Source organism: Elephantulus edwardii, unplaced genomic scaffold, assembly GCF_000299155.1.
Source record: "Elephantulus edwardii isolate Elephantulus edwardi_28Jun2011 unplaced genomic scaffold, EleEdw1.0 scaffold00128, whole genome shotgun sequence".
Lineage (NCBI taxonomy): Eukaryota > Metazoa > Chordata > Mammalia > Macroscelidea > Macroscelididae > Elephantulus > Elephantulus edwardii.
The window spans coordinates 3,073,705-3,100,932 of NW_006399878.1; the positions used below are offsets into that span (position 1 = coordinate 3,073,705).

At 36.5% G+C, this 27,228-nt stretch overlaps 1 protein-coding gene across 1 annotated transcript in view; it reads left to right on the plus strand.

Moving 5' to 3' along the window:
* The window catches only part of CNOT7 (CCR4-NOT transcription complex, subunit 7), a 30,640-nt gene extending 3,720 nt beyond the window's left edge, over positions 1-26,920 (plus strand). Inside the window, exons 3-7 of the mRNA XM_006893553.1 lie at positions 1,937-2,130; positions 11,660-11,821; positions 19,604-19,748; positions 24,352-24,462; positions 26,609-26,920. Of these exons, the coding sequence (XP_006893615.1) occupies positions 1,937-2,130; positions 11,660-11,821; positions 19,604-19,748; positions 24,352-24,462; positions 26,609-26,737 (741 nt within the window). The 3' untranslated portion in view covers positions 26,738-26,920. The remainder of the gene's footprint in view (positions 1-1,936; positions 2,131-11,659; positions 11,822-19,603; positions 19,749-24,351; positions 24,463-26,608) is intronic.
* The last annotated feature ends 308 nt before the right edge of the window (positions 26,921-27,228 follow it).

Genomic DNA, 27,228 nt, shown 5'->3' on the forward strand with positions numbered 1-27,228 from the left:
TCTTTCCCGTGGACTGATGGGTGGTTTTAAGCCATGAACCATTTTGGTTATCTGCCGATGCTTAACCACTATGTCACCTTGGTTCTTGGAAAGAAGAGCACTTAGAATATGAAGTTCTTTCCTTATCTAGTAGAAATAGATAATAATTTCTTATATAATAAGGAGTGCAACATTTCAGAAATTATGTCCGAATGGTATTAAATTTTTACGTGTTTGTGTAGTATAGTGAGAGTATATAAAAGAGTAAGTCATATATAAATTTTCAATAAACACAGATGTTCTCTTACCTTGAAAAAAAAAAGAGTATTTGAGCTAATGATGTTTTTTAGGGAAGTTTTGCTGGTGTGTTAACTGTTACCTTGCTAACCAAAAGGACAGTAATTCGAATCCAGCAGCTGTTTATTGGGGGAAAACAATTTACAGTCTATTCCAGTAAAGATTTATAGCCTGGAGGTTGCTGTGAGTTGAATAAACTAGATTACAATAGGTTTGAGTATCTCAGATAAACAACTTAAAAATACGGTGCATTATCACTGTTTTTAACTAGTTTCTTTAAAACAAATCAAACCCCCTAATTTTGAGCATTAATACAGTTGAGCTTTTGTCTTGAGGAATGTGAGTTACGATTCTTTTCTGTTTTGGCAGTGTTACTATTTTTGTTAGGTGTTAAGTAGACTGCAATGCCTTTTAACCCTGAGTACAATAAATCTAAATGTTGGAGAAGAGCACTGAACAGCCCATGGACAGCCAAAAGACCAGACAGACATGTCTTGGAGAGGGTGCAGCCCAACTGCTCTTTGGAGGCAAGAATGATGAGGCTTTGCCTCATGTACTTTGGGCATGTTGCTAGGAGAGACTATTCCTTAGGGACGTGATGCTTGGAAGGGTGGAGGATCAATGGAAGGGAGAAAGACCCTTGACGAGGTGGATTTGATGTGGTGACTGCTGCAGTGGGTACTAGTCTATCAGGAAGTGTGAAGGTGGCACAGGATAGGACAGGGTTCAGATCTGTTGTTAATAGGGTTGCTATGAATCATACTCAACTCAGTGACATCTCACAACAGTAGTAACACTTTTCCAAGATTGATAGCCTTTTCCAGAGACTGACTCCTCTTGACAGCATGCCGTAAGCGTGAGACCTAGTGTCTCACTATAGTTGTCTTTTAAACAATCAGGCTGCACTCATTTCTATAAAGATATGTTTGGGTTTTGGCAATCTGATATACTCATTACTCTTCTTCATGAATCAAAGACTTTAGTAGTTCTTTTCTCTTTTCTCATTGCCCAGCTTTCATATGAGTATGAAACAATTGAAAATACCATGACTTGAGTCAGGGACACAGTAGTATTTAAATTGGTATTCTACACAGAAGATTTGGGCAATGCAATAAATTGCTGCTGTTTCTGTAACCATTCATTGTGGATCTAAGTAAAATGAATTTATTCATGACTTCAGTCTTTTCTCAGCCTGCCATGAGGTTGCCTATTGGTCCACTTGAGAGAATTTTTGTTTTCTATATGTTGAGGTGTAATCTGTACTGAAGGCTAGTTTTTTTAAATGATTTTTCCAACACTTTTTGTCATCTGTATCTGATTGTTGATGAGTCAGCCTCTAATCCCTCTCTGGTACATAGTACATACATTTATTATGTGTCCCTTGTTATGTGCCTTGAATCACCTGCGACTCATAGCAACCTTATGTATCTCTTACGTGTAAAAATGTGTATTGATGTGATACTTAAAAGTTCATTTAAAACTATTTATTGAAAGAAATTTGTGATTAAAATATTCTTTTTTAAAAAAATACTCTTTTTTTAAGAAAGGTATTTGAATATGAATGTGTTAAGATCATCTATAATACGATTTTTATTTTCAACAAAAATTAAGAGTTTTTGTGTTAATATTTTACATAACGAGTCTTCAAACTGTTTTACAGGACACAGAGTTTCCAGGTGTGGTTGCAAGACCCATTGGAGAATTCAGGAGCAATGCTGACTATCAATACCAACTTTTGCGATGTAATGTAGACTTATTAAAGATAATTCAGCTGGGACTGACGTTTATGAATGAGCAAGGAGAATATCCTCCAGGAACATCAACATGGCAGTTTAATTTTAAATTTAATTTGACGTAAGTGGAAGTAAATGCAACTCGAGCTCTTTTTAGTTTCATTTTTGAAATTTTTTTTTTTAAGTAGAATTAATTTTTTATGACTGTCTTGGAAATACATATCACAAAATTTGGTTTCTTTTTTTTTACTATGGAATATTAAAAAATAAGAATTTTATTTTAAAGGTGTGGTCACCACTTTTGAAATGTGAAAATTTGCAGTATTTAGAATTGCTTCTTGATGGTTAACAGTTTTATAGCCTTAGTTTTACTTTCATACTTTTAGTTTTACAATTTTAAAACACATATACGTTGTTTTCATTTTCCTATAGATAAATTTAGTTGAGAGTATTTGGCAATAAGGATGATTTGTTACCAAACTGGCTATAAATTGGAAAAGTAACATGTTTGATATATTGTGAGCATATTACAATATAATAGCATCTTACCTGGTAACGTGTTTGTGCTTTAGAATTTAAGTGACGTGAAAAATACTAAAATAAACCTTAAGATAAATAATGTTAGTACCACTGTAAGAACCTCCTATTTTTTTCTAATGATAATATGCTTTTAGCATATAGATCTAATGAAAACCGAGGCATAGTTTGAAAGGATTGTGGTTTCACTGGTACAGTAGTATGGCTTATAATTCCATTTTATTTTTCTTGATTATCTCCATTCAAAAAGTGCTGTCTCTCTGAAACAGTAAATATTACCTTCTCTCCTTTTTTTCCAGAAGACAATCTTTTTCTTAATTAGTTGTTTACTGTTTCATGTATTTAATCTTTTTTCCAACCTAATTATTAGATTCTTTTTACTGTGATACTGTTGTGATCACATTACATGAAGAAGAGAGTGACCTACTATTGTTTCAGCTTTCATAAAATTAACAATTTCCTTTTCTGAAACATCTTTGTCTTATAACTGCTAGATTAAAGGATCTTTGCAACATATTTTTTATTTTTTTTATACAGAATGGACTCCTATGGTTGTATTACCAAAGATATTATGCTAATTTTGTGAGAAGTATTTTAAGAAAATGATTGTCTTAGATTAAATTGTGTCACCCAAAAATATGTGTGTGTTTATATGGATATTTTGTAATTATCTCCTGAGATTTGGTAACCCAATCAGTTATAAGAGAATTAAGCATGAGATGCAACACTCTTAATCCCATCTCTTAATCCCTGATCTCATGCAAGAGGAAAATGGCTTGCATCACCCTTTCTCTTAAGATAAAAAGAGAAAGCAATCAGAAGCATCAATACCACTAAGAAAGATGCCTAGTGGTGAAGCATGTCATTTAGTTCATGATCTTTGTATTGAGTTGTTCCTTCACAAGACCAGTATGAGAACTGCAAAGAATTCTGGGCCTACAGTGCTAAAGGAAGTAAGCAAGGCCCTTCCTTCAGACAGTCAGAAGAAAGCCTTCTAGAGCTGGCACTCTGAAATGGGAATTCTAGCCTCCTAAGATGTAAGAGAATAAATGTCTTTTAAAGCCGGCCACTTGTGTTATCTCTATTTTGGCAGTACTAGATAAGCAAGATAAGGGACCAAGATTAGAAATTAAAAAATAGAAAAGGTCAGTTGACATTTAAAACTGACCCTGCTTAATCTGGAGAGATTGACAGTGCAAGAGAAACAGAATATTGGAAATTTTGGAAAATAGTCAAGATGGATCTTAAAATACATATCATAGGCCATAAATTATGTCATACATCTACCAAACCACTGAAAGTTGTGGCACAACCAAGTTGACACATTTTTGGGAGAGGTGCATTTCAACCCATGACAGATATGTATAGTTCTTAGAGCCTTAAGCCTTCCTAGCATAGTTTGATGGGCTGCTAACCAGATGTCAATAGTTTGAATCCACTAATTACTCTAGGAGAAAACTGGACTATCTTCTTCCATAAAGATTTACAGCCTTGGGGAAAAAAATGGAGGGTCAAACTGAGCCAGAATTGACCTGATGGTATGGGTTTTTTTAAAGGCTTGAAGCTGTTTCTGTGATTTAAAAGCTGCCCATGCAGCAAGTGAAAGTAATTATATTGACAGTAGGAGTTAATTAGTTGTAAAGTGAAGGCATACTTACCTAACTTTAAATGGGATGTAAGAACTACCTTGATGGTGCTGGAGAATAACACTGAGCATCCCATGGACTTCAAGAAGAACAAGTATTTCTTGGGGAGGGTGCAGCCAGAGTGCTCTTTGGAGACAAAGAAGATGAGTCACCTCACATACTTCAGGCATGGTGCTGGGAGGGAGATATGTTCCTCAGAAAGATATGTTAGTGAAGGAGAAGAAGATCCTTGACCAGGTAGATTGATAGGGTGACTGCCACAGTGGGCTCTAATGTGTTAGGAAGTGTAAGGATGGCACAGGATAAATAGGACAGGGTTCAGATCTGTGTATAGGGTCGCTGGATTGTACTCTACTCAGTGGCACCTAACAGCAATAAGAATTACCATAAGAATTACCTTTAAGTCGGCGATATAGACTGTTGATGGACTTAAAGAAGAAAATGAAGCGTTTAAGATACAATTACATTGACAAGTTGAAGAGAAAGAGAACTATTTTAAAAATAAAAAGCCTGTCAGAATTGGTGACTGCTTTAATTTTGTATAGACCTCTTTGAAGTTTAGGAATTCAGGTGGTACAGTGATTAAAGCACTTAGCTGGTAACCAAAAAGTAATTCAAACTTAGCAGCTGTTCCACAGGAAAAAGATTGTTGCAGTCTGTTTCATATGACAACTTGAAACCATATGAAGCAGTTCTACCCTGTCCTGCAAGGTTGCTATGTAGTAATCAACTTGATAACAAAGAGTTTTATTTAAAGATTAAAAGGCAGTACTTAAGTCATGTGAATATACATACATTCCAGTAGCGCTTTGAATAATGGTATGACATCTGAAGCAGAATAAATACGGAAATTAGTATTGATGATCAGAACTGATCATGAACTCAGAACTGTCTCTGAGATTGAAAGAAAAGAATCTGAAGAGGAAGGAGTAGATGTAAAGAAGGATTAGTTGATGATTTGGCATCTTTTGTAAACAAGTAGACTAAAAGTGAACAGAGGAAGACAGGTACTGAAGGCTTAATGGAAGAAGTCTGCAACTATTGAGTGCTAAGGAGTCAGTAAGATATGTATAAGAAAGATATGCCAAACCAGATTGAGCCTCAGGCTATAATTGACTATCTAAATTTATAATCAGCCAAATCTTTACCATTTAATGGAAGTTTCTCCAGCTGTGCATAAAACCAACAAATTGTAGAAGAATGTTATTAGAACAGAAGTAAAGCAGTGGAATCAATAAGAGATGAAGCTGATACTTCAGGAATATTCTTTATAAAAGAAGTCTAAGGTAAGAAAATGGTGTAGAGAAGAGAAAGAAGATACTTGTTCATTGCTGTCCAGTTAAAATCAAGTCATAGCTGACTGACCCTCAGGCGGAGATTTCCTATCTTTTGCTTGCAGGGGCAGTGATGAGTTCAACCTATGGACTGTGCTCCCAGAGTGTTAATAATGTCTGTACTTAATAATTAGAAGAAGAGAACTTGTGATATTAGAAAAAGTCCCAAATTAGAACTCTTAGATTTGGCATAATGTATCATTCATTGTGTTGACAGCATTCAGAAAGTTATTGTTTTGATGTTTACTGTTGAACATCAGCATGATGTCATTAGTGTTGAGATACTTAAGTGTGAAATGAAAAGTTTTTTGCAGGTGATTATTAAAAGATCATGTTGTTGTTGTGTAACATCGAGTCAGAACTGACCCATAGCTGACCCTCCAGCAGGTTTCCAGAGGCAGTTAATTGCACAGAAGAACACCCATCCTTCTCCCTCTGAGAAGCTGTTGGATTTGAAACTCTTGCCTTTGGAATTGCACACACCTTCTTACCACTAGGCCACCAGAGTTCCCATAGATCACATGGAAAGAAAATGTAGGAGTTTTTCAGTCATGCATAAAGTTTTAATTTGAAGAGTAGACAGTGATTCCAAGCATATTATTTCCGTCTTCAAATTATGTGAGTTCAAGAAGAGGCCTTGTGGTTTAGTGGTAAAGAGTTACACTGTCAACTTTAGGGCAAGGTTTGTTCGATTCCACCAGCTTCTCCATGGGAGAAAGATGAGTATTCTCCTGTGCAGTTTATAGCCTCTGAAAACATGCAGGAGGTTGAGTTACGATTCAACAGCACATAACAATATAAGCATGAAAAATACTTTTAGATGAATGCTTTTTTTCCCTGTCTTTTTTTTTCTTTCTATTTTTTGACGTACAGGAAGATATAAGATAGTTGTTTTAGGAGGGTAGTGTATTTAGGTGAAGAGATGAAAATTAAAAGTAAATTTGCACTGATAACAGTGATCACTTACTTCATATGTAATAGATAATTCATTTCATCAAGGGAAGGCTGAACAAATACTGAGTATTCTGAATATTGTATGGTGATGGTGGTGGCTGGTGGTATTCATAGAAAGTTCCAACTCTAAACTATTTTGGCCATTTGGCTGACTTACCATCTTAATTGTTGCATGATCATCTCTAGTAGAAAAGCAGTTTAGTCTTTCTACTAAAAAGTAGAAAACCACTTTGAAATGATTTGACAGTTTTTATAGAAAAGTAATTTAGTGACTATTTAAGGTGGGTTTAGGCCTACTCTTACATAAAAAGGATAGCCCATGTTAAAATTCTTTGTGGTAAATGGTGCACAGTGGTAATTTACATAAATAACCTAAATTAATAGTACAAATAGAATGAGTTAGTGGGTAGTTGTGATGCATAGCTGTGAGTTTCAGAAAATCGTAATGCCTTGCCTGTAGTGCATACCAGGAAATAAACGCATTGTACCAGTTCAGTTTTTATAGATACTTCTTGTACACCTATTTCCTTCTTTCATGTTGAAACTTACCTTTATTTAATATAATTTATAAAGGAACTTTAGTGAAAAGCTTTTTTCCCTTGCTTGCTTTTTCAGTATTATTAATGCATCCTGGGTTTCAATTCCAGGTTACACATTTTCTTTATAAATTCTTCATAATATTTTGCTTGTTAACCTAAGATACCCAATATAAACTGTACTGTATTGTACCCAATACAACTGTAAAGTGCTATTAAGAAGTTTTAAAGTGAATTTAGATCCTGGACAATTTTGGAAATGCTTTATTGCACCCCTTTACCCCTTGTCTGGGCTGGGCACAATCACATGCAATGCATTTTTAATGCTAGAGTTTTTAATTGGATTATTTTCTACTTAGATCATTTAAAATATTTTTAAATCTAATCTGTTAAAATTTACCCACTGCGATTGATCTTTAATTAGCACAGTATGGTGTAGACTATGCTATTTGAGTTTCTTATTTATATATAATAGGAAAATATTATTTAAGCAAATCTGTCATTTCCTAGATATGTGTGATTTTGAAATATTTATACATGGAGAAATTGATAAAGATTTACACTATTCCTCAACATCTTTTACATTTTCAATATTTTATAATGACAAAGCTCACTGTCCAGTGAATTCTTACTCATAGGAACCTGCCACTGGATTTCCAACTATGTACATCTTAACAGCAGGAGACTGAAAATTGAGGTGTAATATATATCTAAAGAATACTGAGTATATTATACATGTACAATTCATGATTTTTCATTGACACCACCTTGAAATCCAGATCCACAACCACCACTCTTGTACTAGCAGTCAAGAGACATAGTGCGTTCGGCAAGTTTGCTGGGAGTGACCGCTCCACATTACTAAGGAGCCATGGTGTGAGAATAGATAAATTACTAGAGGGAAAAACAGTTACGGTTTGGTTGAGTCTGTGTTGTGAGTCAGAGTCCCTAGATAAATGATTTACTGCTAATCTAAAGGAGGTATGTATTATGTGTTTCACTGCTAACCAAAATAAATTTGAATCCACTAACTCCTCCAAGGGAGAAAGATGGACAGTCTCCTCCTGTAAAAATGTATAGCCTAACAAACTGAGGAGGACCTCATGCACTTGCTGCAAAGGGTCAAGGACTGCAGCCTTCAGTATGGACTGAGGCTCAATGTCAAGAAGACAAAGATTCTCACCACTGGACCAATTGGCAGCGTCAGGATGGATGGCGAAGAGATTGAGAGTGTTCACAGCTTCAGTTTGCTCGGCTCCATAGTCAACACTTTTGGCACCAGCAGTCAGGAAATCAAAAAGCGTCTCGCGATGGGAAAGTCTGCTGTTAGGGACCTCTCTAAAGTACTCAGGAACAACAGTGTCTCTCTGGAGACTAAGGTGCGCCTGATACAGGTCATGGTATTTGCAATCGCTTGTTATGCATCAGAGAGTTGGACAATGACTAGGGAGGACAGAAGGAGAGTGGATGCTTTTGAGCTGTGGTGCTGGAGAAGGGTACTGAATGTACCATGGACTGCCAGGAAAACAAACAGATTCATCTTGGAGAGGATTAAACCAAGCTACTCCTTGGAGGCAAGGATTCTGGGGCTTCGTCTGACATACTTTGGACATGTTGCCAGGAGGGACGGGTCCTTGGAGAGGGACATCATGCTTGGGAGGGTTGAGGGACAGCGCAGGAGGGGAAGACCCTCTATGAGATGGATTGATTCGGTGACTGGGGTAATCGGGATGGGTGTGTCAGAGGCTGTGCGGTTGGCACAGGATAGAGCAGGGTTTAGGGCTGTTGTGCATAGGGTCGCTATGAGTTGGAAACGACAGCACATAACAACAACAACAACAAATCCAAGAGGGTATGTTGAGTCTAACTGAATGACTTACTAGCTTCAAGATAGTTTGGTTTGAGCTGACTCAGTGATGCTATAGAAAACTGCTCTTCTAATTTGCATCTGTGAAAAATACCACCAAGAAAAAAACCATATTAGAAGGATTCTGCTCTGGTACGTGAAGTCCATGGGTAAGAATGTGTTGATGGCAGTGAATTTAGAGCTTTTCGTATTCGTTTGGTGTGCTGGGATAGGAATGAGGGAATGTTAGAAAGTTGGTTGAAAATGCTTTCCAATTGTAAAATCTTTAGGCTTCAAGTTTTAAACTTCATGTTTAGAACTATAAATTTATATAGAGTAGCTTAGCTTTCTGTGATCATAGAGGTAATTCACTGACTTTAATACGCCTTAGTTAGTGCCTTTTCGTTACCTGTGAAGGAAATAATTAAGTTTTCTGTTTTGGGGTTTTTAATAATGTCTTTGCAGAGCTTTCTATTTGACTTTGTGTCAGTTGTATTGGACTTTTTATAGCCTTAAGTAGTTAGTTGATCATTAATGTTTAGACATTATTTTTCATTATTATTTTAAACAAATTTACAGTCTGTAAACCAAACCATCACCTACAGCAGTTATGATATTTTGGCTAAATTTTACTTTTTTCCCCCCACTAGTATATTCTAATTGAATGCTTCCCCCCCCCCCCTTTTAGATTTGCTAGTATTTTTCAGGGTAGGAAAGGGGAAGCAGAAGCTATAAAAATTTGAAATGATGTTATGGGAACACAATAGTCTATTCATTTGAGAATTGAGTCATAACAGTTACAACATTTCCTTTACTACAGGACGTTTACTTCATTCTGTATGGAGATATAGCTTACCTGCATGGCGTTTCCCTTTCCTTTCTAATGCATTAGGTATTACAGTGCATGCAGTGGGGAGATATAGCTTACCTGCATGGCGTTTCCCTTTCCTTTCTAATGCATTAGGTATTACAGTGCATGCAGTGGGGAGATATAGCTTACCTGCATGGCGTTTCCCTTTCCTTTCTAATGCATTAGGTATTACAGTGCATGCAGTGGTTCCATATGGTAAACTATTCAGCTCAGTGTAATTTAGCTACAGTCCATTAATTTTTCTGAGATGAGTTCAGTGAACTGTTTAGAGGGAAGAAAAGAGAAAAAAAAATACCAAGAATTTAATGCTCCATGCCTTTACATATTGTACTTGATTATAAAACACCTGGGATACTTACCCAGGTTTTTTTAGTGAGAATTGATCTTTTTGGTAAGCTCTTTGAGTGAATGTCATAGAACAGGTCCGACAATACTGACAAAGTGCAACCCTTCACTATTGCACTTCATATTATTGTTTGTGCTCTTAAAAAAAATCTGGTGGTTTCAACGAGACAGTAAGAATCATTACTCTATTGACGCTATCATTCTTTTCTGACTGGGAGAATGAAAATAAGTGAAAGTAACACATGGTAGAGATTATGTGAGACTGAAGAATGAATCTGCCATGTCTTTGATTGGCTGTTGTTACCAAAGCCTGTGCCTCACTGTGAGTATCTTGACATGCTGAATAAGAGTCTAGTTGCTAAGAGAATATAATGTTTAAAATACCAGTCTGCAGACAGAAAGACTGGTAGTTTGACTCTGTCATCTGCTCAGAGGAAGAAAGCTAGGCAGTCTCTTCTCATAAGTTTACAGCCCAGGAAACCAGAAGGAGGGTCGCTCTAAGTTGGAACTCACACCTCAGCAATGAGTTTAGAAGGCCAGAATATCTATTTAATAGAAGAAACTTTTATTGGATTCATTCAAGTAGCTTAAGGTGACATCTTAAAGAATTTTCCTGGGAAAAATTTGATAAGTGGCCATTGTGTTTTTCCTGTTTTTAAATACTTCATTTTGACAAAAAGCTGACAGCTTTGCAATTTTAAGACTCTTATTGATATTCTGGGAATAAGTTGTAGGAATACTTTTTGGCCCAAGTGAAATGAACTTTTCATTTTAATTGGTTTTGTTTAAATTTTAATAGAATTTTCTTATTTGTTCCATAGTGCAGATTGACAGATAATGGACATTTTTTTATGTAAATAAAAGAAGTTAAATTCAGTGGCGAATTTGCAGGATATGTTTTTTATTCTCAGAGACATGCCATTTTTATAATTTCTTTTTTTGTTTAGTATTTTCGACACGTGCATATTTATGCTTGGGAATCAGATGTGGCTTTCCTTTCTTCTTCAGTGAAATCTTGAAGCATTGGTTGATACCTAGATGTCCTACTTTGGTTTTGGAAGCTCATATAAGGATAGAATTGTTGGAGGAAGGAATTATAGCTGTTATAGCAGGGTATTCATTTTAAAGTTTACTTTTCATTTGAACCATTTGAAAAGCTCATCATGGGAGACATCATCCCCTTTTTATTTCTGTTACAGCGTAGTTTAGCTCAGTCATGTCACACATTTTGCATTTCCTCCTCCTGGTGCTGCTGAGAGCATGGGGGATAAGTATTGGTAGGCCTAACAGCTCCTGCTAAGCACACAGTTCCAGTCTGCTAGCTGCTTCACGGAAGAAGGATGAGCGGTCCCCTCCAGTATGTGTCAGTTTTGACTCAGCAGCACACAACAACATATATAAGTATGTATGTATATGTTTACTTAAATAAATTTCAACAGTTAGAGCTAAGCTAATCTATAACTAGAGTAATCGGAGCTCCTCATTTATCTTTTTTTTCTGGCACTGTTGGAGAGAAGTGGAGAAAAAAAATTGTTTGAAATACGACACTTTTGAATATTTTCTTTCTCTTTCTCATGCCAGGGAGGACATGTATGCCCAGGACTCTATAGAACTACTAACAACATCTGGTATCCAGTTTAAAAAACATGAAGAGGAAGGAATTGAGACCCAGTACTTTGCAGAACTTCTTATGACATCGGGAGTAGTCCTCTGTGAAGGGGTCAAATGGTTATCATTTCATAGGTAAAAAAAAACGGCACTGAAATGGCACTTGTGTTACTATCTTGTACCTGCCTCACATTTGTTTGGGCCACTCTATCAGCAGTTTCAGTCTTAATTTTAGGAAGAACTGGCTGCAATATAGCTGTATTCTAATTCTACAAACCTCGTGTATATGTTTACTTAAAGGTAAATTTAGTAATGTTGTTGTGTTATTATGTGCTATCGAGTCACCTGCGACTCATAGCGACCCAATGCACAACAGCCCCAAACCCTGCTCTGTCCTGTGCCAATCTTACTGTGTCTGACACACTTACCCCCATTACCTCAGTCACTGAATCGGCTCACCTCATAGAAGGTCTTCCTCTCCTGCGCTGTCCCTCCATCCTCCCAAGCATGACGTCCTCCTCCAAGGACTGGTCCCACCTTGCAATAGGGAATTTATTTTAGTCTATGCAAAACTTAATATTTTAAATGTATATATAATATAATGGGAAAAGTACAGACTGGAAAAACAGAATGACTTAGATTTAAATCTAGTAAAGTCTAATGAAGGGATCTGTGAAAAGTGCAGGTGCAACAAAGTGGAGGCCAAGTCTGACTTTTGCCTGCTTCATGAACATGTACAGTACCATAAAATAACTATATACCACCCCATATGTTCTTGGACCTATTTCTGCGAATCATTGGGTCCAGTGTTCATTGTATTTTGACTCAGAGACTTTACTCACAGTTGTTGGGTTTATTAGAGTGGGAGTGAGGCAAAGAATATCGCACAAGCAAGTCCAGGTTTAGTCCAGCAGTCCCAAGCCATATTGTTTTTATGTGCTGCTGAATTGCCTGTGACTCTTACCGACCCTATGGTACAACAGCTCTGAAGCCTGACCTGTCCTGAGCCAGTCTGATTGACTCCTACACACCTACTTCCATTTCCCTGGTTACTTTATCAATCCATCTCATCCAGGCTCTTCCTCTCCTGCACTGTCCCTCCACCCTTACTACCATGATGTCCTTCTCCAAGGGATTGGTCACTCCTGGCCACATCCCAAAGTATATGAGCCAGAACTTCAAAATCCTAGCTTCCAATGAGAAACTTGGTTTCACCTGCTCTAGGACAAGCCTGCTTGTTTTCTTGGCAGTCCATGTGGTATGTTCAAGACTTCTCCAGCACCACAACTCGAAGGCTTTGATAGTCTTCTTTCATCGTTAGTCATTGTCCAGCTCTCTGATGAAGTAATCACAAAGACCACAGCCTGGATCAAGTGCATCTTAGTCTCTAGACTGACATCATTGCTTCTGAATACTCTGGAAAAGTCCATGACAGCAAATTTACCTAATGGAATTCGTCTTTGGTTTTCCTGACTGATGGTGCTAAGAGTGTTGATTGTGGAGTCAAGCAAGCTGTAGCTGATAACAGCCTCAAACTCTTCTCCATCCATCATGATGCTGTCAGTTGGCCCAATGGTGAGAATCTTTGTTGTCTAGATGTCAAGCTTCAATTCATATTGAAGACTACAGTCCTTGATCTTCTGCAGCAAGCACTTTAGGTCCTCTTCAGTTTCAGCAGGCATGGTTGTGTCATCTGTATAACAGATGTAAGTTGTTTATGAGTCTTCCTAAAATCCTGATGCCATATTCCTTCTCATAAAGCCTAGCCTCCCAGATGATCTGTTCTACATATAGATTGAAAAGGTATGGAGACAGAATGTATCCCTGACGCACGTCCTTCCTAATTCTGAACCATACAGTGAATACTTCCTGGTTCAAGTGTAGGTTTTGCATAAACAAAATCAAGTGTTCTGGAATTCCCATTCTCTTCAAGGTTAACCACAATTAGTTGTGATCCATACAGTCAAATGCCTTTGTATAGTTAAAAAAACAGATATCCCTCTTGTACTCTTTGTTTTCTACCAAGAGCCATCTGACATTGGTGCAGCCTCTTCTAAATCCAGCTTGTATTTCTGGTAGTTCTCTGTCAGTGTACTATTCAAGTCATTCCTGGATTATCTTCAGGAGGATTTTGCTTGCCTCTGATATGAGTGATATTATACAATAATTTCCACACTCTGTTGGGTCATGCTTTTTTGATTGAGTATAAATACGGATCTCTTGAAGTCACTTGGCTAGGTATTGTCCTCTGGGTTTCTTGGCACAACCTGGTGAACACATCCCAAGAGAGCATCTGTTTGTTGAAATATGCTGATTGGGTTTCCATCAATTCCTGGAGCTTTCTTTTTTGTCAAGTCCTTCAGAGCAGCCTGAACTTCCTCTTCCATCACCATTGCCTCTTTATCATACTTTGTTTCTTGAAATTTTTCTGTGTCAGCCAGTTCTTTTTAGTACAGTCTATTTTCTGAATCATTCAATATTCTGCCCATAACATCCTAAAGTATTGCAACTTGAGGCTTGAATTTGTTCCTTAGTTTCTTCAGCTTAAATGCCAAGCACATGATTTTTCTAACTCCAGCTCTTTGCACATTTCATTATAATCCTTTGTTTTGTCATACCGTGCTGTCTTTTGAAATCTTCTTTGAATCTTCAGCTCCTTAACTTACTGATTTCTTCGCTTTGGCTTCTCAGCACTCTAGTATAATAGCCAGTGTCTCTTCTGACATCCATTTTGGTCTTATCTTCTTCTTCTGTCTTTGTAATGACCTTTTGCATTCTTCATGGATGGTATTCTTGAAATCCTCCCACAGCTCATCTGATCCTCATTCATTAGTGTTCGAGGCCTCAAACTTGTTCCAGGGTTGGTTTGTAAATTCAGGTGGGATTGCTCAAGGTCAAATTTTTTATTCCTGTGTATTTAATTTGACCTTCTCTAGCTTTAATTTGAACTTGTATATGAGTAGTTGATGGTCTTTGCTGCAGTCAGCACCTGGCCTAGTTTTCACTGCTGATATTGAAGTTCTCCAGTGATTACTTCCACTAGTGTAATCAGTCAGATTCCTGTGCATACCTTTAGCTGAAATCCATGTGTATAGCTTGCATTTATGGTCTTATAAATGGTATTTGGCATAATTCCTCAATTCAGATAGCTTCTCAGTCAACAGGTGAAAATCTAGGTTCAGTTCAACAACACAAACCTCTGTTTTCTTCATCACCTAACGAACTATCTCAGAGCAGTTATAAGTCACCTTTTCCTTCCCTCATCCAACAAGCAAAACTGTAGCTCAATTTCCAAGGTTTTTAAGGTTACATCTTGCCACAGTTACTGCGTAGCAATACTAGTCTCTTCAGCCTAAGTCTACCACTGTCTCTTCGCAGCTTCACTGCAATCTTTTCACAGTGTGGAAAGCACTCTTATATTGGTCCCATAGCTGTTGGTAATTTATAAAACCATTTGTCCGCAGTTAAGGTAGCTGGAGATCTTGCCCCCAACCAGGATTATCACAGTGGCTAGAAAAGCCGACTTTCAAGTGTTCTGTCATCACAGAAGCTCTGATGGCTTAGTGATAAGAAGCTATGCTCCAGTTTTCAAGGCAGGTGATTCCAATCTGCCGGCTTCTGTGTGGAAAAAAGATGGACAGTCTCCTGTGCAATTAACTGCTACAGAAAACATGCTGGAAGGTCATCTGTGGGTCAGTTCCAATATGACAGAACGTAACAATGTCTAATGAGTTGTTACTACCTAGGATTATTTCCAAGGGGCCTCTAGAGGCTTAATAAGAAGTTGTGCTGCCAACTCAAAAGTACATGGTTCGAATCTACAAGTTACTTAGTGGGAGAAAGATGAGCATTCTCTGATTTAACTGCCTTTGAAAACCTGCTAGAGGATCACTTACGAATTGATGCTGTTAATAACAGCAACAACAGGGTTATTTTCAAGTATTCTTTCTGCAAGTTGTGTCATCTGCATAACATTGGTTGTTAATGAGTATTCCTCTGGTCCTGGTGCCACATTTTATTTATATAAATATAAAATAGAAAATATAAAAAGAATAAAAAAAAATAGAAAACATAGGGAGCAGTGTTACTGAAAATTCTTTAGACATAACCAGACACCTCGCAGGACTAACCAACTAATCTTGATAGCTGAGGACAATAGTCTCAGGAGACATTTGGTTCAATTGGCATGACACTTTTTTTATAGCTTTATAAAGGTAATATTCTACATCTTAGTTTGGTGTGTAGCTTCTGGGGTTTTAAATGCTTAACAAGCTGCCCTGTGAGATACAACTGTTGATCACTTCCTGTGTGACGCAAAGGATAATGAAGATTTGAGGAAGGCTTATGTCAGCCACAGTCCATTCTAGCCTGTGAGAACCGGATGTTGCCTTGCTAGCACTACTGACTTCTGAGTAGGAATGAATAGAAAAGTCCTTGTTAGGAGGAATGGAAAATAGAGAACAATCCTTAAAATTAATGGTAAAAACCCCAGGCTTCTTAAAGGAACCTCTAAAATTTGCCCGTAAGACATTCTTCATACTTGGAACCAAAGCTACTCCTAGAGGCTACCTTTCAGCCCAGTAATAGACTGGCATATAAAATAAACAATACCATTAACAATGGCTTCCATAAAATAATCAAATATTTCAACAATGATAGCCCCAGAAAGACATTTGTCCCAAAACAGAGATGAGGCACAGAAGAGAAGGGAAGGTGAGCTTAATGAATGGAAACTAGGAACCGTACGTGGAAATGAGACATGCTGACATGTTTCAGGTCCTTTCCAGGTGGATTGACTTCGTGACTGCAGCAGTGGGCTAGAGTGTCCATGATTGTGAGGATGGGACAGGGTTCAGATTTATTCCTAGGATTGATATGAGTTGTGCTCAGTGTCACCTAGCAACACATTTTAACTCAATGTAATAGTATAAGTTTAGCTGAAGTTGTTGAATGGAAGACTAATTTTTCTATGTAAACTTTCACTTAAAGCACTATAAAATGTTACTATAAAAAGTTTCTAGGAATTATTAAGCCATCAATAAACAGTGAAATCTTTGTCCTCATGGAATTTACATTCTAAGTAGGAGTGGGTAGAATAATTTTTAAAAAAATGTTAAATGTTGTATTGTGCTTTGTTTGTGATGTTTGAATCTGTGGAAGGAAAGAATAAAAAAAGCCAGCAAAGGTAGATAAATACCAGGGGTGGATGTATGGAAGCAAAGATCTTTAAGTTGTTCAGAGCCATCATTTAAGAAAAATTCTAGTAAAATTCTTTGAACACAATACATAGTAAGTAGAAGTTTGTGATTTTTATAAAATTGTTAAAGAGAATTTCTAGAAAGGAAGTCATTTTCAAGGTGAGACAGAGTTTTCCTGTTTTTTTGGTGGAGATGCTGGGGAACAAACCTGAAAGTTTGTGGGAGCCAGGGTCTGAAAAGTGGCCTTGAGACTGATAATATTTGGCCTTTTGCAATTATGTTTTGGCATTGTTAATATTGTGTAGCAGTAGTAAACTCACATTGATTTTCATTGTTTTTCAAGAGATAAGATTTATTAACTGTGGAAAGAATTTTTAGTTATTTTTACTTTGCTAGAACAGCGTTCAGATCTGTTCTTCATAGGATTGTTGTGAGTTGTACTCAACAGCTACTCGAATAGCAGGGCATGAGGATATAAAAGAACTTGAAAGTTTTATTTCTTTTATGTTTTTCACTTTAAAATATTCTAAGCAAATTCCTACCCGTTGGGTTCTGGAGGCTTTAAATCTTCATGGGGTCATGCCCATCTTTTGTAGAGTGAATCATGGATTCAGACCAGTGATCCTTGACATGTTGCACGCTGTGGTAGACACTTGAAATATTAAGAGGGAAAAACTGACATGATTCATGTCTTCTTACAACATAAAATCTTAAGTTCAACTCTGGTATAAGTAAATATTTGTCAGGATATATTCGATTTTATTCTACTAAATGCCATTAAATATTTTCTTTATACGCTAGTCTATTTCTTGTAAACAAACAAAGAAAATCATGATTAAGTCTGTGAATCCAAAACTCAATTATTAATTTTATTAGTTGTTGTTGTTGTGTACAATACAGTAAGAACTAATCCTCCGGTGGGTTTTCAGAGAATCAGTGGAAGTTGTTTGCCCATCTTTTTCCCACAGAGCAGCTGGTAAATTCAAACTTAGTACGTTTGCATTGGCAGCATGATTCCTTATTGCTAAGCCACATGTTGATCTGTATTTAGGTAGCCAGCAAAATTAGTTTAGTGCTAACCACCATAAATTTTAAAAGTTTCTGCTTATACATTGACATTCCCAAATGATCTTCAATGTAAAATTAATTTTTTGTTTTTAAATTTAAAGTGGCGATTCTGAATATTAAATACTCAATTAAAATACTATTAATACTAAAATTTAGTTAGCATTTTCAAAAGCTATGCTTATAACTTCTCTTATTAAATATTTTATCAGTTCCAGGTATTTTCAGGAAAGAAAAATACTTTTAAAAATGTTATTTATGCCCTTTAAATTAGTAGAGAAAACTCCATTTTAAATGGCAGTAAAAGAAATTTCTGGAAGCTGAATTCTCCCAAGGAAAACTTAGCCGATGGGGCCCTGGAAGGAAAGACAGGAAAAACCTCAAAACTCTAATCCTACCATCAAATAGCTTCTAACTTGTAGTAAATATTTGTAGTAAATGTAGCTTTGGAAATCCAATGGCATTGTAGTAAATTTCCAAAGCTACATATTTTATGGGAGGTGACTGTCCATCTTTCTCCCTCAGAGCCACTGATGGATTCCGGCTGCCAGAGACATGAGACTTTGTGGTTAGTGGTACAGCATGCTACATAGGGAAGAGGGATGTGTAGCTGCAGCACCCAGTCTGGTATTACAGGAAATACAAGACTTGGAAATATCAAGTGGTGGAGATAGAAGATCTTGATTTAAGAACATGCAATGAGTTTATGTTTTAACTTTCTAGGCTAGAAGTTTTCTGTGTTCATTACCTTCACGTCTTTCATGCAACATTCTTGTTAATAATGTCTTTGGGGAAACCATATTGAGATAGAAACATTTAACAGGGAAGAGAGAATTATTAATAAAGCCACTTAAAAGAAGGTTTTTAAAAAAAAAATACAATTTGTTAGGGAAATTAAATTTTTACTTTTGACATACATCATCATTTTATGTTGTCTTGAAAATGCCAATTCTCTTGCTGTTTTGGGGAACTTGAGTAAGGGACTGCACTGCCAACCAAAGTCACATAGTTTGAAACCATCAGTTGCTCCTCTAGAGGAAGCTGGACAGTCTCTGTCTGATTTTCTTTTTCTTTTTCTTTTTTTTCTCTTAATACTTTCTTTAAATTTATTATTAATTTCAATGAAAATGTACAGAGACTTTGGATTTCCATTCATTCATTGTTGTACTTTTCTCCCCTTCCAACCCTTTCCCACTGTGTCTAATTTTCTGACTCTGAAAGTCAGCTAGAGGATCAACTATGACTAGGTTGCTATTTGATAGTAAACAACAAGAAGTTTATTACTTTTTACCAAGTTTATATTCCTCTTTTAATTCTCCATTTCTGAGCAATTTACTGTGAGAATTTTGATACTCAAAAGTGTTACCGTGCAAGGATCAGCAAATTGGTTTTTGAGTTACTGTATACCTTGGGATAGTATAGTTCTGTCACTGAAGGATAAAGTAGCAAGTTCTTACCACTGTAAGAAGACACAGTTTTCCATCATAACTGTTAAGCATTTTTTCTTTGTTCTTGGGGTATGATGTTTTAGGGAGGGCGAGCTGGAGGGGAAGGGTTGATAGCTTTTTTGGTCTACTGTGTGACTCAGAATTTACATCACAAAGTTTTTGGCTCTTTATGTATTCCTTTCTGTATTTTTCTTTCCCTTTTATAGTGGTTATGACTTTGGCTATTTAATAAAAATCCTGACCAACTCTAACTTGCCTGAAGAAGAACTCGACTTTTTTGAGATCCTTCGATTATTTTTTCCTGTCATATATGATGTGAAGTACCTCATGAAGAGCTGTAAAAATCTCAAAGTAAGGTTCTGCTTTTTTCTGTAATCATCATACTTTCTATGCTGAATGATTGTGCTGAGGTCCTAGTGTAGACTGTTTCAAGACATGTTTGGGTTTTTTGGTGTTTTTTTTATTTAATATTCAGAACTGTTACATTAAGGAACTATAATGGTCAGAGGCTATGTTACAGTTCCAAAGACATGTGGTTCAAATCTACCATTTGCTCTGCAGGATAAGGATGAGCTTTCTCCTCCCTTATGATTTACTGCCTCTGAAAACCTGCTAGAGGCTCACCTATGTATGATTCAGTTCCAGCTGGGTGGCACACAACAGCAGCATCTGTTAGAGTAACTAGTCAGTTGGTTCTTTGTTCTCACCTAAAGAATTTAACAACTTTTGGAAATTTTTTTCCAGTAATTTAGTATATATTGCCAGAATACATTTTCAACAAAATTAAAAATAAGAGTTATGTTTTTGTTACTAATTCCCAGATTGAAAATTATGAATCAAGCCAAAAATCTGAAGGTTATGAGATAAAATCTGTGGTTGCTGTAAATGGACAGATGTATTGAGTAGCATGGTACAAAGAATTTTCTTTTTATGTTGTCTTAACTAAGGATCATTTTATTGGCTTTAATGAGAAAATAGTGTTTCAGTATAATTTCAGGATTAAGTAAGTAGAATTTCCAACCTGCTCTCCCCTGGCTTAAGAGTCTGCTTATTTAAGGGAAGCAATAAATATGTAAGCCCTTCCTAGACAGTCATTTACATTGTGCTGCTGCTTAAAATGTGTTTGGTAATTTCTTATAAATATTCCTTCAAAAACAATTTTTTTTTCATAGAGAAAAAAATATTCTTCAAAGATCCTTGACAATACAAATACTTGTTGTTTAAAATACAACTAATAATAAAAACTAAATTTTAAAATACAATTAAGAAGAGAACTCTTGTGGCAAGAAGCTGTGCTGCAGTCCCGAAGGTGCATGATTTGAATCCACCAAATGCTCCGCTGGAGAAGGAGAAGAAATCTCTTCCTGTACCAGTGGGATCAGATCCAACAGTACACGCCCAGGGAGGCAGGGGACAAACACACACATACAAAAATCACAGCTAAGAAACATTTAGATAAAAGTTTTAATGTTCCTTCTTTTTGCATCAAAACCAAGGTTGGTTTAATTTTTCCTCACCTAGTTTCAAAAGTGTAAGAATGGCGTTGGAGGTGGTAAAGAATTTAAGAACTTTGCCTGTAAGCAGAAATGAACAATATAGAATATGAATAAACAACTATTTTTTAACAAATGAACTGAAAATCTTAAGAGTCAGTCTCATTTGACCAAATTTGTTTGCCTTTAATACAGCCTGTAGTCAGTATAAACCCACTCATCCACTGCTGTTAAACATTGATTCCAACTCTTGACAACCCTACATTGGGTTTCTAAGAAGAGTTTGTCCATCTTCATCCCAAGGAGTGGCTAGTAAATTGGGCCTGCCCACCTTTTCGTTATTGGTGGTGGTAGTTGTTGTTGTTATGTGCCTTTGAGTCGCCTGTGATTCAGAGCGACCCTGTGTACAACAGCCCTAAACCCTGTTCTCTCCTGTGCCAGTCTCACTGCCTCCGACACACCCACTCTGATTAACCCAGTCACTGAATCAATCCACCTCATAAAGGGTCTTCTCCTACGCTGTCCCTACACACACACACACACACACACACACGAGCATGACATAGCCTAATTAATAATGTACTGCACAGAAGTACTCCTTGCCAGGGAACTTTTAAAGATTGCCTTATGTTTATATCAGTCAGGAACCACAGAATTCTGTGCAACTTGAGGACACTCTTCCTTTTGTGATTCAAGTAAATACGAGTTGTTTTTAGGTGCTGTAGAGTACGATTCATAGTGATCCTATCACCAACACATTGGAACTTTGTCCTATCCTTTGCCAACTTCACTATCGCTGACACACTTGAGCCCATTGCTGCAATCACCATATCAGTCCACCTGGTTGAGGGTCATCTTCTCTTTCACAATCTCTCCACCTTTCCAAGTATGATGTCCTTCTCCAAGGAATAGCGTCTCGCAACAACATGCCTAGAGTGTGTGAGATGAAGCTTCATCATCCTTGCCTCCAAGGTGCATTCTGGCTCAGCCTCTCCAAGACATAACCTGTTCTTTTGGAAGTCCGTGAGATATTCGCTACAATTTTCCAGTACCACAACGTAAAAGCATCAAGTTTTCTTCTGTCACCCTTATTCATTGTCTAGCTCTCAGACGCATAACAAGTGATTGAAAAACACGTGGTCCAAATCAGGTGCACCTTAGTCCTCTAACTCATTAGTCTTCAGAAATGTTGAGAGGTCTCTGACTATGGACTTTGCCAGTGCAGTATGTCTCCTCATCACCTGACTGCTAGTACCAAGTATATTGATTGTGGATCCAAGTAAGATGAAGTTTTTGACATTTTCAGTTTTTTCTCCATCCATTATGATGTCACCTATTAGGTCACTGGCAAGAACTTGTTTTCTTGATGTGATCGATATTGAAATCTGCAGTGGTTGATCCTCTACAACAAGTGTTTCAAGTCCTCCTCACTTTGAGCAAGCAAAGTTGTGTCATCTGCGTACTAAAGGTTATTTATTGATGAGTCTTCCTCCAATCTTGATGCTATATTCTTTTACATAGAGTCCAGCTTCTCAAGTAATTTCTTCAGTACACACATTGAATAAATATGGAAAAAGGCTATAATCCTGGCACATGTCTTTCATAATTTTAAACTATAGTGTTCTCTAGCTCTGTTCACACAGTTGCTGCTTGGTCTGGTTCCATGTTTCACATGAGCACAAATAATTTCTCTGGGATTCCCATTTTTTGCAATGTTAGCCACAGTTTGTTGAGACCCACATAGTCAGTTGCCTTTGTGTAGTGAATAAAGTATGAATAGACATTCTGGTATTCTCTGCTCTCAGCCATGATCCATCTAACCTTAGTAATGATATCCCTGGTGCAAGGACCTCTTCTGAATCCATATTGAACTGCTGGAAGATCTCTGTCTATGTACTCTTCTAGATATCCTTGAATCTTCAGCAGTATTTTGCTTGCATGTGATATTAATGATACTATTTGATAATTTCCATACTCTGTTGGATCACCTGGGAATAGTAACAAATATGAGTATGATATTCTTCTGTTGAGTCTGTTCTGACTCCTAGCAATCATTTACATGAGAAGAGTATCCATCTCTCTCACTTTGAGCTACTGATGGATTTGAACTGATGACCTTTTGATTATCAGCTTGATGTTATTATAGCTCTTAGCATAATTTTAGTACCCTATCCACAAAAGTATTGTTGAGAACCCAAAGTCACCATGTTTTAATTTGGTTATGGACATGGTTTTTGAAATTGTCATCTGTATAAGGACAATAAATATGTCTTAGAAAAAAGTGTGACCAGAATACTCCTTAAAGGTAAGGATTGTGAAATTTCTCTCACACACTTTGATAATGTTAGGAGGGACCAGTCCTTGAAAACAAAGACATCATGGTTAGAAAGGTAGAGAGGGTTGGTGAAAGAGAAGAAGACCCTCAACAATTTTAAAATTTAGCCCAAGTGACAAAGGTGCTTTTTAGCCTGCAGTCAGCCATATTATATGACCCTATTCTTTTGCTGTCCTAAGCAGTAAATGATATCTAATCCTCCTGCTATTTTTAACATAAGCATCTGCTTTGCAAAGCTCTATTTCAAGCTGTTATGTAGAGGATTAGTTTGTGTGTAGAGGCCATAGTAATTTAGAGAGGTATTTCTTTGTTGTATTGGTGGAACAGTTACTTTTTCTCTCTTTGTTCTGCCTTATTTTTTCTGTTCCCTCTTTACTTTTTACTCTCTATTTTTTACTGCCTGATTATTATCTTAGTTTTTAATCCTAGTAATATCGGCAGACTTTAGCAGAATCCTCTAAGAAGTTGTATACTTATATTGACTGTTTTCTCTTATTTAAAATAACAAACCATAGTTAATTATTTAGTGGATTCTTAATTATCTAATTGCCTATAATGCTTTTTTTAATAAAAATTATTTTGGTGAAAAAAACCAAACTCAAATTTTTGAGTTGGATTTGATAGGTTAAGAAGTTGAGAGCCTCCAAAGCTATTTGAGAAATGTTACTCAGTGTATGTTATTATTTTGTGTGTGTGTGTGTGTCTGTGTACCGTCAGATCAGATCTGACTGGTACAGGAGGAGATTGTCCCTCCTTTCCTGGCAGAGCATCTGGTGGATTCGAACCATGCGCCTCTGGGATTGCAGTGCAGCTTCTTGCCACTAGGCCACCAGAGCTCCCCCTCAGTGTATGATTTGTTTCCCCTATAGCTTTAGGCTATAAAGAATTTTCCTGTTAAATTCTTTAAACCTGATGAAGATAAATTTTCCCAATTAGAAACTCATTTTCTGTTACATTCTGTTGCATTCAATAAATGTATTAGTAATACACATTCCCCAGTTTTGTCTAGTCTTCATAGGCCTGTCTTACTACATTAGGATTTGATGATATAGTGGTGAGTTGTATAATGTGTGAACTCAGGAATCATCCTTTCTCTTTTTCAATTGGTCATTTTTATTTCTTCTAGGGTGGATTACAGGAAGTTGCTGAGCAGTTAGAGCTGGAGAGAATAGGACCACAGCATCAGGCAGGATCTGATTCATTGCTTACAGGAATGGCCTTTTTCAAAATGAGAGAAGTATGAAGACATCAGTGCCTTTTTCTCAATTGGTTATATTTTTAGAACATTGAAAATCTTAACTCTGGCCAAGTTACTGGGCAATAAGGACATGTTGCATTATAATTAGGTAACATATAGGTCATATGTATTATGCTGGAATGAAGGTACTCAGAAACTTAAAATACCAGTTACTATTGTGTCAATTCTGGATAATGATCACCTCATGTGTGTTCCATAGTTTTCAGTAGATGAATTTTTGAAGGTAGATCACCTGGTCTTTCTTCTGAGATAACTCTCAGTACTCAGACCTCCCCGTTTATCAGTAACCAGCCAAGTGTGCTAATCATTTGCAACACCCAGAATTCATTAAAAGATTAATTTTTTTTTAAAAGATTAATCTTAAACTGTAGTTCAGAAAGAAATGGAAGAATAAGTTTTTTGTAGAATCAAAACTTTAAATTGTCTTAGAAATTATGTAGACCCAACCAATTTTCCTTAGATGCAAAAATGAGACTGGAAATACTCTTTCAGTTGTAAAGGGAATAGTATTTTAAAATGGCTGTGAAATAATTACAGATAGGCCATTTGCATTTAAAAAGTCATATTTTAAATAGTTTTTAGCTCATAATTTCTAAAAGAGCCTCTGTGACCTACAACAGATAATAAACTGCCGAGTAAGTTTTTATCCAAAGGTCACATAAATTACTGATGGAGAAATCAGAGGTTCTTTCTAGCTACTTCCACCAGTCATCGTAACCATGTCCTAGATTTACCTTAGATCATTGCCTTCTCTTAGGCATTAATCTGCTGATAAAAAGTATTCCATCATGTCTTTAGTGTTCTGATATAAAGTTTTATAGAGTAGCACTGATGCTTTTTTACTACATTAGGTATTAGTGGAGGAGTTTTAATTCTGTTAAATAAAGTGGAACTTGTTGAATCAGAAATCATACTGGCAGACTTCCTTCATTTCCATAAGGTGGAGATCAGTTCTGCAGTACAAGGAGCTTAGGTCTGAAAGTTTATAGAATTTAATACACAAGTTTTCTTTTGTGTTGTGTACTGTTGAGTTAGAACTGACCTATAGGTGACCCTTCAGTGGGTTTTCAGAGGCCATTAATTGCATAGGGGGCAATTACCCCTCCCAAAGAGCAGCTGCTGGTTTCAAACTACGTGCCTTCGTGATTTCAGTGCAGTGTTTTACCACTTGGCCATCAGCGCTTTTAGGTAATTGATGTAGTTGCAGTGTGCAGGTATATCTTGCTGTAAATATGTAGGTATACCTCACTGTATAGATACGCCCAAAGAGATGAAAAACAGAACTACAAAACAATACAGTGGACTTTTTTTTGCTTATTAATAAGATTTTTTTTGCAAAATACAAAGTCTGGAATTCTAAGTATATCCTCTCAGTTTTTAAAGAACTGACTTAGAATTAAAAAACTTTGTTTTAGAAATACTCAATGAAAAGCAAGCTTTAGTAATGAGTCAGATTGTACCTACCTTAAAAGTTTGGTTTTGATTTTGGTATTTTCTGTACTTTCTGATGTTACATTTATAGGATTAAAACCACTTTTGAGTTTTTAGCTATGCCTTTTTTTTTCTCCTTAAAAAAAGCCCTTTTGCTTCAATTAATGCTGAATTCTGTAGCACTAATTTATAATCTTCATTTGTCTTGACTTCTTCAAGGACAGTAGCCCAGTGTAAATGTTTAGATTTTACGTCCCAGAATGTGTTTAATGTTTTGCTTTCTTTTTTTTTTTGCCACCTACCCTTCAAGGCAACTTTAAAACTTAAACATTTTTTTCACTTTTATGATTGACTATTTTAATTTACTCTTTACTGTTGAGTAGTATTAACATACTGGGATAAAAATGTCTGCCAGTTTTCCATGATTGCAAAATCACATAAATCTGGTCTAAATGTTAATAAGGAAACAATTTGTTCTTTTTTTTTTGGGTAATTTTTTAAAAAAATTTCTTTGAAGTGCTCTAATTCTTAGGGATGTCAGTTTTACTCCTTGAATTTAAATGTGTAGTCTCAGAGAAACACCATAGGAAATACCTGTCATACATTACTGAAATAAAAATTATTGCAAGTGGTTCTTTTTGGTTAAAATATCTTTTTTTTTCTTTTTCCTTTTTTTCCCAAAATTCCTTTTTAGATGTTCTTTGAAGATCATATTGATGATGCCAAATATTGTGGTCATTTGTATGGCCTTGGTTCTGGTTCATCCTATGTACAGAATGGCACAGGGAATGCATATGAAGAGGAAGCCAACAAGCAGTCATGACATGAAATAGCCCTTTTTATTTTTATTTTATTTGAGCTACACACATGCTTGTATATAGGTTTTATCTCTGGTTGAATCCCTTGGACAGTAAATAATACCTTATTTTTCCCTTTGATAGTCTTATTTTCTACCTTTGAGTACTAAGTATGACCATCCCTGTCTCAGATTTTAATAAATAGAAAAGCATTCAGGTTACATTTGGCCCTAATTTGATACACTTGTTAGCAAGCGTGTGTGATAGGAGTAGGAAAAGCGACATCTTAATATTTTTATAAACTTTACCTACTTGGGCTTGGTTTGTTCCCCCCCCCCCTTTTCCTAAATTAACTAGCACTGACTGTAATTTATTTCCCTATTTCATGTCTCTCCCTTCCATTCTTCAAGAGTTTTAGCTATTTGAGATTGTGGACCATCAATTTTGCACTTTAGAGAGTGACTCTGAATCAGATCCTCTGTTTTATCAGAAATTTATTTTTCTTGCTCTTAGCTGG